We start from the raw sequence: 12,306 nt of genomic DNA on the forward strand, positions 1-12,306 counted from the left end.
ATTATTTATTAAATAATATTATTTAATATTATTTAATATGTTTAAATATATTTCAAGTGTTGAAGAATTTTATAAAATTCCCCATGAAATTTATAATACCGAGAATCGAGGCCTGCACTCAAAAGGACAATGCAATAAGATGTGGATATCAAAATGAAATATATAACATGTATCGACTTTCCTACGCCTCTGAAATATCCGGCAAAGTTTCGCGACTGCTGCACCCAAGGAAATATAGCCATCGAATCTACATAAAACGCAAAAAGTGCCGCCATACATTTTCGCCACACGCGACACACGCGGGGATATTATTATTACGTACGGTGATGTTACGGCCGGGATCGTCCTCGAGCAGCTGACGCGCAATGTCTTTGCAGGAGGTACGTGCAGCAGGTGGCACCTTTCCATCGTCCTCCCAGTAACGGCTGGCTGCATGCGCATAAAGAGCCGCCGGTGTCGCGTGTGTGACCCTCGTGGTTGTAACCAGGCCCGTCGATTTGCCTACGAGCAGAGAAAAATCGAATTATTGCCTATTCATAAATAAAACTTGTCACTTTCCCCTTCTCTTTATCCTCCCCTCTCTTTCTCTCTCTCTCTCTTTCGCTCTCTTTCTCTTTTTCCTTGTTTCCTATGTAAAGTTCTCACGACGTGCTTTCGTAAATCACCCCTTTGGATCCTCGCGGGCGTCCGACTTTATCGCGTTTAAGCGAGAACCAGCGTGCACCAGCACATTGACGTAGAAGACAAATTTCCCTGGTAGCGACCCCTGAGGCGAATCAGTACGATTTATCCTTCATTGAGGGCGAAGTGGATTTTAGAATGTCGAACTAGTGCCGGATGTAATGCTCGGGCGTGCGGGGATTATTGTCGGTGAAGTCGACCGATGTGTATTATTCACGGGAATCTCGTCGAATCGAGAGCAAATGCACCGCATTTAACCGGGATGCGGTTGCTCGATCTCAGGTGTAAACCCTCGACGGAGATCTGAATCTTTCAAGATTCTACGACGGTGTCTCTCAAAGAATGCTTAATGTTCCGTTGCATTTATTTCACATGCAAAGTGCTATTCAAAATACTAATGTTCTCATGAAATAATAGTTTCGCTCCAAGATAAATTCTCTTTCTCTACAAACTTAAATATCTAAATGAAATATTTGGAATTTATAAGATTATATTTCTGAAAAAACGTAATTCTTGAGGAGACTAAATTAAATTTAAATCAAGATCGAAAAGCAAAGTTAAATTCCGATAAAGCAAATACATATTTTTCATTTCTTTTCCTCAGAAATATTTTGAGATTCACAGATACTTATCTAAGATCACATACGTGACAGAAATTAATAATTAAAAATCGCAGGATAATATTTGGCTCATTTATAATCGAAGAATCGGAATGCATCTCGTCTCGATTTGTGAGATCGCACTTTAATTATAGGAGCATTAATCTTGGCAGCCGTCCCGAGGATTTCGCTCAGCCTGCGAATGGGCTAAGGAATTAAGTTGGCACGCAGAGTTTACCCTGGCAATGTGTGCAACGCGCTGCCGGAGGTCAGTAATTACGAGAGTAGTACTAGTGCAGATGGTTCAATACTAATCAACCAGTGTAATGATGTGTAGCCCTTGATTAAAGATAGGAAGCCGAAGGAGTCTTTGATCTCGATCTATCGAATCGAAAATTATCATTAGTATTGCTCATTTGTGATGTTCTTCGTCTATTTCGAAGTAAAAAAATTAGAAAAAAATTGTTATAAAGAAAAAAGAAATAAAATTTTATCTTAAAGTATTATAAAATTTAATTTGATAAAATACTATGACATTGTTTGCATCAAAAATAAATTAATGTAACTTGTGACAATATCTAATAGATATATAGATTTTCATACAAAAATGTTATATTACGTCACTTTTCTTTTTAAAGTCGTTGAAAATTTAAGGCCCAGTTTTTTGTAATAAAAATTTAACAGAAAAAGAATTATTTTAAAGAATGCATATTTAAAATTGCACTTGCATCTCTCTCTCTCGTTTCGCAAAATTAAAACATTTTGGCATGTTGAGCTTTTAATAATGGCGTAACGCTATCGCAGAACTTTGTTCCTTCGTTAACTTACAGTGACTTTGCTTTAAGAGGAATTTAATTTGAGGCTTAGCTATCGAGTTATCCAAAGTTTCAAATTGAAAAGTTGTGAAAACAGATGGCGTTTCGGTCGATTTTTTGCAAGAAAAGTTTTGAAAATCGGCCTTCAACTTATATTCGAAAAAAATGTAAGAAACCCTCTGGCTCGTTCCCTTAACGATGGGGCAGCGAAAAAAAAATTCAATCCAAGCGATCGATCTTTTTCACGTATGCCTATAAATTTCGCCAAAGAGAAACGGAGACGTCTTACGTCAGGATCGCGAGAGGTCCGTAAATATTCCTGCGGAATCATTTGCCGGGGATCCTTTGGCGGTCCGTTTCCAATTCGTTTCTCACCCCTTTTCCGCGGGCGAAGCGTCCGATTTCGTAGGTCGGGCACGACTCGAGATAATAATTCAAGGAGTTTCGGAGTTCTCGGGGTGAGAACTGGCGCAACTCTCGATCCTCCCCCCCCCTTCCTCGAGATGCACGAAATGGACCGTAGTAAGTCGCGAAGACAGCCGCTACTCATCCCAAATTTACCCCTTTCGCGTGTCGAGTCCTCTCTTTAAAGTGTGATTTCCTTTTGGATCACGGTATCGGAAAAGGGGATGATTCGAATCTCTTGATTTAAAAGAATATAGATACTTTTATTTAATTCGATGCGGAACGTTATATCGTTATCTTATGATATTCTATCTACTCGTAATCTTATTAATCATTTCGCGACGATTAAATTAATAGATGACGCAGTAAGTAAAGGAAAATATTTGAAAGAGAGAGATTCTGTTTTATATAAAATTATATAAAATTATATTTTTTTATACCCTCATCCATCTTATAATTTATTCCCCTCCTAACATTTATTTTACACAATTTCTCCTTTATTTTTAGAAAAAGAAAAATTATCCCTCGATAGATATGATAGATAATCATACCGTTCATTTTCAATTACCCTGCAACAGCCTCCATTAATCTGCCATTATTTTTTCATCCTCATTTATTTTTAATTCGCTACTCGTTCTCGCTCGTTTAACTTTTATTTCATAATCTCGCACTTCTTATTTCACTATTCCCCGAGTGATAGATAATCCTGTCGTTCGGGTATCCTGCACAGTAGCTCCGCTATTATCCCGCCATCATTTTTCCTCATCGATTTTTAATTCCCTCCTTCTTCCTTCGTTCGTTCCACGTCGAATTTCTGCCGCCTGCCCGTGTATCATCTCGCGTCGCGACGTCGCGTTGAAGAATGTGACAAACCGCCGACGCAGGGAGGGCGAAAAAGCCGCGGGCCGCGGCCGCGCGGGAAGCCAAGGGTGTCAACGGCAAACGGCGCGCGATTAATCAGCTGGGCCATTCATCTTAATGATCGCGCCAAAGCAAGCTCGTCCTTTCATGCCACGCGTGTACACACGTACACCCACACGTGCGCATCCACGCAGCGCACGTGTCAGAGGTGCATACATCTGCCAGGCCGCGCCGGTCGGTCTTGGCAATGTGTCAAGTATTCAAAAACACAATGCCGCTGTTTGCGGATACGGAGCCGGCCTTGTCGTGACACATTGCGCGATATTGTAAGAAAGAAAGCTCGAAATCGCACGGTCTCGGCAATCAGCCGATGCCAATAATTAGCAAAGAGATCGGGAATATTTCTTGGAATAAAATTTTCGAATTCGCGAGTAAAGAGCGGAAACTAGTGCGTATTCTCTTGAAAGGGAAGGAAGAGATATAACACGTAATTAACGAGACTCTTGTCGTCTCAACTTGTAATCCTGCCAGCGTATTTCTCTCTTTATGCGTTGCAGTATTTATTATTTATTCAACGAGGGAGAGAAATTCTCACGGACATTCCGTCTCGTGTGCGCGGGAGCAAGAAATTACGTTACAACCGGATTACAAACGTGCTCGCTCGCGCATCGCTTTTTGCAGTGACCGACCATCGTAAACAACCATAAGCAATTACTAATGACTCGCAGAAACGGAGACGGGGATGTAACGTTAATTCGCCGCCATCGCCGGCACGACCGCTCATAAACTTACGATTTCGCGGTAAAAGCAATTACAACAGCATCGCCGATAATTACCTCTGGACCCACTCCGCGATAGACCTCCGAGATGTATCGTATATAACGTTTGCAACAGTTTCAGTTTTACGACGTACGTTTCAGCGATGTAATAAAACTGACCCTCTGGTTATGGTTCTCTCGTTATACAATCGTGTGTGTTTTTCCAAACGAATGGCATTGTTTAACGACGATGGTACTTTGTTGTCCGACGCTTGTTACGTCATAACGCTCTCCTCTAATTGCATTTTCTATTATCATCGTTGACGAGGTTTCGTCTTTGATAAAACGACCTTATTGCAGGATACGCATTCCAAATTTTCGGACGCGGACCATGAGAATCGATGCCTTATTTAAAGAAATTATTTTAATTTAAAAAAAAATTTAATATAGATATCAAATTTTATATATATATGAATAAAATGTACTTCTTATAATTTCTGAAATAAACTTTTTAAAAATGCAATAAAATTTTACATGAACGCTCCGATTAATTTCCTAAAACAAAATCTTCATTTGAAATATTCCCTAAATATATTTAATATTAATAGTTTATAAATTATATGCGATAAATGATGATCTAAGCTTTTTTTTATTTTAATTGACGATAAGAAATATAATCATATACCTATATTATAAATGTTTCTATTATCAAACACCCTTTCTCTAAATAAATCATTCATTAAACCTAGATTTGTCTAAATTCATCAAATATAAATTATATAATAATTGAATTTTAATTGATTAATTTTACCAATGTTTCTATCTTCCTAAAATATATTAATTAATATACGATTTTCGCTCCAAGTCGTAAACGCGCAAATTTTATACCACCCGAAGCTCGAAAGCGTGAGCCATGAAACTGCGAAAGTTCGACGTCTACCTCATCCGGAATATTCTCGCATGTACGAGGCGAGTTAATAAACAGCACATGAAATCTCCCATTAGGCGAATCGCGCTAGCTTGTGCAATTAGCGCCGGTCGTAAATTAGATATCGGCTTCCGGTCAAGCACCGCGCGCCAAGAATACGATGTGCACCGCATGCGCGAATTCAATTTATACGGTGGCCATTTAATCGCGCACCCTGTTTGGGCAGTTTAATCGTTTTAACGCCCGTCCTCGGCAAATTGAATGTATGCGCAGATTAATTACGTTTGCTCATAATGACGAGATCGCGGGATCGTAAACATCGCGCCGCGAAATTCAGCAGGAAGTAACGACCTGGTTAAAAAGATTAATCAGTATTCATCAATCTTTCTTTCCTGTTTACGACAAATATCAATGGGCGATCTTTCGCGCGTGTGTTTCAATTTTATTTCCTAATAAAAAAAGCAAGTCCACCGTTCTTTTAATTCGCGAGTCTCTCAGGAAAATTAACTATATATGTGTATAGCTTAAATTTGCAGCAGTATAATTCAATGAAATATATTTGAAATTCTTTCCTTCTCTCTCGCAATTGTATAAACATTAATCCCTTACGCGGTATCAGCTGTGGAGACTCACCTTGAGCCTGGGCCCAATTAATAAGCGAAGGAACGCGCGCCTCCAAACTGGAGTTACAATCCTCGAAGCGCGCCGACGAATCCAGACCAACGGTCTCGTAATTGGCTTTAACTCCACAGAGTAATGCCGTTGCGCATGCCGACGATTCGCCAACCTGGGCATCCGTGTTGTACGTCTGAAAACAAGATAACGACGATTAATTGCGTATTTTCGCGTGATCGAATTACGACCATTTAATATGAATTTGCGACTTGAAAAAGTCCACTTTTGTGAAAAAGAAGCAAACATTTTTCGTTTAATTATATCTTACATGTAACGCAAATTGTTCGCAGTTCCTCTTTCACCTACAGATTCTTCAGCCCATCTTTTTTCTCGAAAAAAAAACTGCTACAACGTAAAGTCCATTTAAGAGTAAATACGATAAAAAATATGGCTTTGTTATCTATTTATATTCTTGGAACTCGAGTTGTAACTACTCTGAAATTTCAATAGCTTTTAACGCAGAAGCTTTCAGGAAATTTTAAAATTATATTTCGTCGTATCCATTTTCTCCATGGTTCATTGCGGATGTATTAAAGTAAAAAAAGGAAAGAAGTTTATAGAAAGTTCATTGTCAAAAGTCTTTCGCGCGATGCTGAATTTTTCATTCAATTTCGTGGCTATTAATGAGAAAACCCGATCCATAATCCTTCCGAAATCCAGGCGAATTTTAGCCGCTATATCACTCGGAGAGCCGCAATTCCGTTGCTTATCCGCGGTTAATATAACCGCGATCACGTAAATAAGGCAATACCATATATCAAGTGCCGTGACGTCGGAAACATCGAGGGAGGAATGATAAGATGCGATGTAAAGAGAAATTCTCACGTAAGTGGACATCGCTTCAATGTGTCATGACTGGCGATTTTCCTCGGGTAACAGGATGGACGCGATATGAGGTTCGCGAAGAGTGACACCGCTAGAAACCACGTCGCTCTAGGGTAAGCACTGCAAATGGACATTTTCCGTTTCTCGGCTCGAACCATGTGCCTCGAACCCATTTTGCATCGGGGAAACGGCAGTTGTATTCTATTACTGCTGACTATACGCGAATGAAAATCGCGAATCTTTCATTTTGCAGAAAATTAACCAAAATGTCGACTGGATATTTAACATCAATTTTTATCCAAAAAAAGAAAGATAATTTCTTGTACAACGCCAGACAATCTTAATAATTCGCAAGATATAACATATCGCTCTGTGATTTTGCGATTGAACTGTATTTTATTAAGTTTTCTTCGCCTTGTTTATTACGACCGATTGTACGTCACAATAATTGACCCAGATTTGCGCTCGTAAATGGCAGATGGAACACATACTCATGCACATAAATCTCCGTATATTATTCGAAAACAGCGCTGCTGCTAAAATCCTGCTGATATCCGATAATTTTCTTTTTCTTCGAAGCGTGCGTTTTTATATATATCCATATATATATTCGTCCATTTCATAGGGAGCCGATTGATTCGCTCAAGTATGCGTTTCTATTTCGGAACCAGACGGCATTTCCCGACAACATCGGCTGGGAAACGCCGATTCCCGCTCACGCAAGAACATCTATAAAGCACACTCGTCATTATCATACTGAAAGCCATGCATCGTCAATTCAAACACCGTTGTGGATTAACCGCAGAATACTCAGCCGATCGCTAAGTGGTAGTAAAGTAGAACATCTGAAGCATAGGACTCGCGATTGAAGGAACAAAATATTATTGTTGATATTTGACGACAAAATTGAGAGGCAAAAGACGCATAAGTGATATCTCAAAAAGTGAAAAAATCGTGACGGATATCGTGTTTTTGATATTTTACGGTTTGATTTTTCCATGCATACTCGATAATTACATCAATAGTAAGAAAAAATATATATATAATAATGGATATAATAATCATAACATTTAAAAATCGATTGGTACGAATTATATGTTCATAGAATAGCATGTGAAAAAGAGAGAAGGGGGAGAGAATTTTTTTAAAACAAATTTAAACTTTACAAATTTTAATCGATATTTGTTTCCGGACTCATTAAGCATTAAAAGTATTATTTTTTGCATTGCAGATAATTTAAAAACATTTCGAATCATGTGAAATATATTTGCATTAATTAATAATATTATATATTTAACATTATTATGTAAAATACATATGAGAAGATAAATTGATTTTTACTAGTATTAAGCAAATATATACTTTTAAGTTTAAAAAGTCAGGAATAATTAGAGCCGAGCGCCGTAAATAAATACATTTAAATTGTGCAAAAATTCTCTCTATAAAAATAACGTAATAATAATAATAAAAATAAGAAACTGAAAAGTAATAAAAAAATAATAAGAAACGCATTATTATTAAAAAGAATTTTTACACAATGTGAATGCAATTTATTTGTTGAGCTCAATTCTTGTTAGCTTTATTCTTTCTCGATTCTTTTATATTTAATACATCAAAGTCTTTCCCATCTTTTTTATCGAATCATCACTTTTATGTTAGATATTTTGTCAAGATATTTTTCCAAATTAATTTACATTAAATATATACGATAAACGCTACATGTGATTCTTATTAAAAAAAATCCATCGGCAAGCAACGTAGCAAAATTTTCATCTTGCATCACACGCGTTTGCCATTCGCTATACGTGACCGGGAGCGTTCACCATAATCGAGAGACACGGCAAAAAGCGCCCAAGCGATATCATGCGAATATCCGAAATCCGCGCAGCGATATGCAGCGATGTCGGGCAGGGTTAAACGTTCACGATAGGCACGGAGATGCTATAGATTATCATGCTGGCATTATCGCCGGCGACGCTTTTATCGGGCGTTTCCGCGACGAGCACGTCGATAAGATAAATTTGGAGTACGAAGCGCGCCTCCTCTTTCTCTCTCTCGACTCCGCAGGTGAGAACGAGCGGCGGCAAAACGCGGATCGTGAAATCGTTACGAGATATCCGGAGGGGACATATGGAGGCGGACATTGCAGGGTGCATCACGAAGCGGAAGCAGCTAGATGTTTCACTACCGGACACGTCCCAGCAATGGAGCGTCCCGGACGGATGGCCGTTCAGCAAAGCAAAGTAAGCATCACCTGGTCACGTCGTGACCGATAGAAAGCTTTGAGATATCGCCAAGTGTCGGGAGATTAAACATGCGAAATGGCGCTTTCCCAGAATCCACACCTGCTTTTCCATTTCCTCCTTTGTCGCTGGAGCTAAATTCATATTTTTATATTTTACAAACTCGCGAGAGAATTCCTCCTGATACACACTTCGCATATTTATCTTATTCCTCGCCCACACACGCGTATTAGTTAATTTTTTATGTCTAATAAAATATTCTGAAAGGAACAATTTTTTATGTCTAATAAAATATTTCGAAAGGAACAATTTTTTATGTCTAATAAAATATTCTGAAAGGGACAATTATGCTTCTTTGCGTTCATAATAGACAAGTATAGTTGATAGAGAAATGTAATTGAGTGATATGGATCGACATTTGTAAATTCGCTTTCCTCTATTATTGACGATTCTTTTATGTGCATTTAATTTTTAAATGTAAATGCATATCTCATTTAATTTCATCCGTTATTCAACGGAAATCAAATATTATTGTGTATTTATATAAATCTATATTTTACATATACATATACATACATATTACACATACATTATATAACATGTTTTTAATATTTATTCTTCCAAATTTTTCTGCACTATTTTTTCATTTTCTTTCGAAGCAAAAGTATCGCTTTTCAATATGAAATTATTTCAATATTGCCTTAAGAATCTCATTTTCATCACAATTCATTGTCCCTTTTCCCATATCAATATCAAACAAAGATCGCCTTTCGATAATGACCGATATTTCAATCGAGTTTATCGCGCGATAAAAGCGCATTACAAAGCGCCTTTTATCTACTCTTGATGATGTATTATTTGTTTTTCTTGTTTATCTCCTCTCGTACACCTTCTCATACACACCTAAAGCATTATTACTTACCGAGATCTCCAGGTACACATGTAAAAGTGATTCGGTGGGTCCCTAATGCGATTATTCTTGCAGGCGCACGGTCGATGTAATTGTCGGATACCGAGGGGAGAACGGGAATTGCGCGGGAGGAGGGATAGATTTATATTCATAATACCCGTTGGGGTGGGGGAGGACTGTTAGGCGCAAAATGTTTTAGAGACCAAAGTAAACGCCGAGTCCGCAGTATAATGCCGCTAACTCACTTCTCCCACGACGAACATTTGTCTCGTAATGGCCACCGGCTCACCACGTTTATGACTAGTTCGTAAGCGCCTAACCGTGGTTTTGTCACATCCGTTCTGTATCCCCTCTCCCCCCCGCCTCTTCTCTCCTGTACCTGGCACATTTCGAGTGCTGGCGACGACTGTGTGTGGGCGTGCGTGTGTCATCTCCTCGTATTCATCATTGTATCCATTTATGAGAGCCGCTCCATGATTCTTGCGTTCTTTATTTTACTTTTGCTTTCTCTCTTTAACCCTCCAGTTTTGAAGTTTTAATCACCTCGGTGCTTTTTTTTTTCTTTTAAGGATTCTTAATGAAACTAATTCTACATAATATTAGATAGACCCATGAACTTGTACGCAAGATTCTTTTCACGAGTTTTGAAAAGTAACTAAATTATTTTATATATAATTTATATAATATATTATTAGGATAATTTATATAATATATTATTAGGATATTTATACATATTTATAATTTTATATAATAATATAAAATTATAAGTATGTATAAATATCCTAATAATTATAATTTTATATAATAATGATTTTAATATATTTATTATTATATATAATTTTATATATTTTATATATAATTTTAGATATTTCTAATTATCTTAGTAGATAAATCTTAGTAATTATTAGGATATTTATACTTATTAATATGTAAGTGTTTTTATATGCATATTTTTTTCATAAAAAAATTTTAAAGCACACTGTCGTAAAGCTCTGTTATGCTCTTTTGCATTGAAAGCGTGGTGAGATGCAAGCTGCGCGAGGTAAAAAATTTCTGTATCATCAATCTAATGGCAATAAAGTAAAAGCGTTTCGACAAAACCCATGATAATATAACAAACTATATTTCTATATAGAACAAAGCACACATTGAAGCGATATCGCTGACGCATATTTAGGACAGAAATTCTGCATGGGTGTACCTGTATTCATTATACGTGTGTCACTTGTCGGGAACAAAACGTCACGAGTACTGCTTTGTCATTCGGGCATGTGTCCTGACTAATGGCACACATATACAATATACAGTGTGTACAGAACGTTGGGCAATTCTCGCTATATTCGAGAAGTGAATAGTTTCGCGTTGCAGAGTACATCGATTTGCCGGGATGAAGAGTAAACTTTCCTCTCAAACAAAGAAAACTGATCCAACAGTTGATGAATAAAAGGCAGTGTAATTCCTTCAGGTGCCGGAAAGAATATTACAGTTACCTGTAATTTATTTAATCCACGTTTAATTGTGTTCCGAGCGCTCCAACGGAATTATTTTCTTCTTTCACAGAGAGTAATTACGCAAAATAATCTTGCCCATACTTTCGTTCTCTCAATCGAGAATATAAATTTAATTACCAATATTCGTACATTTATGATTGAAGTCCAGCGATTCGGAACACCTTAAGAGCACGCGCTTCAAATCCCGCGCAAAGTTTAAAGATCCAGAGTTTACGATCTATTCAGTTAGAGGCAGTTCTGCTTCCGCATCATCTCGCATCATCTTCCATCGTTCATTTCCCGGTGCGATCATAATCGCGGCAATTCGACCAAAGTTGGATTCGAACGCGTACGTGTGAGATTCGCGAAAAGTCGCGGGTTGCGGGGGTTTTCCTCCCTCGATCGTGATCCAAGTTGAAATTAAATTGACCGCGGTATGTTCTCACGGCTAAACATCCGTCTGCGTAAGTGCACGTGAACGGAAAGCACGAAGCGGAGCTTCGAGTCGCATTTTTCTAAGGAGAGATCCTTTTTCTCGCTCCGTTCGTTTTTAAGAGAAACGTATCTGATATTTTTCCCGAATACCGACTGCAAAGAGGCAAAACGTACCGGAAACACTCATTTCTCTCTCTCTCTCTCTCTCTCTCTCTCGGTCTGTCTCTCTCTTTCTCTCTTCATTTGTCCTTTTTTTTTATTTTTATTTTCCTTTTTTCCATTGGACCGAACCATCCATTTACCGGCGACTGTCTTCAAGTCGGGACCCCAACAGCTAGTTGCCACCTAATTACACCTACTGTATGTTGCTACTAAAATGCTAGTGATATTTATTATACTGTATTCATGTAGTGAGGTAGATTGTCCGTTTTTGTATTTTGTCAAACAACAATGTAGATTGTCCGTTTTTGTATTTTGTCAAACGAACGCATAGTTCGAGTCCCACAATTAATCCATCACATATACCCAGAAAGAGAGAGAGAGAGAAAGAGAGGGAGGATTTGTGTCTTTCTGGCTAGAATTTTTTTTCCGTTTTTATATAAAATATCCCGGCAAATTATGACAGATTTCTTCATTAATGCCATGTTGATTTTTCCTTAACGGATTTTCCGAGGCATCAAG

At 37.9% G+C, this 12,306-nt stretch overlaps 2 protein-coding genes across 2 annotated transcripts in view; one reads left to right on the forward strand and one right to left on the reverse strand.

Moving 5' to 3' along the window:
• LOC105254371 (alkaline phosphatase) overlaps positions 1-12,306 on the reverse strand; it is a 213,365-nt gene that overhangs the window by 43,939 nt on the left and 157,120 nt on the right. Inside the window, exons 3-4 of the mRNA XM_025409998.1 lie at positions 5,681-5,855; positions 323-501 (exon numbers count right to left, since the gene is read on the reverse strand). Coding sequence (XP_025265783.1) covers positions 323-501; positions 5,681-5,855 — 354 coding nt within the window. The remainder of the gene's footprint in view (positions 1-322; positions 502-5,680; positions 5,856-12,306) is intronic.
• LOC105250735 (caspase-1) overlaps positions 1-12,306 on the forward strand; it is a 57,336-nt gene that overhangs the window by 2,684 nt on the left and 42,346 nt on the right. Inside the window, exon 2 of the mRNA XM_025409999.1 lies at positions 8,615-8,790. Within this exon, the coding sequence (XP_025265784.1) occupies positions 8,678-8,790 (113 nt within the window). The 5' untranslated portion in view covers positions 8,615-8,677. The remainder of the gene's footprint in view (positions 1-8,614; positions 8,791-12,306) is intronic.

Source organism: Camponotus floridanus, unplaced genomic scaffold, assembly GCF_003227725.1.
Source record: "Camponotus floridanus strain SB8 unplaced genomic scaffold, Cflo_v7.5 scaffold3, whole genome shotgun sequence".
Classification (NCBI taxonomy): Eukaryota; Metazoa; Arthropoda; class Insecta; order Hymenoptera; family Formicidae; genus Camponotus; species Camponotus floridanus.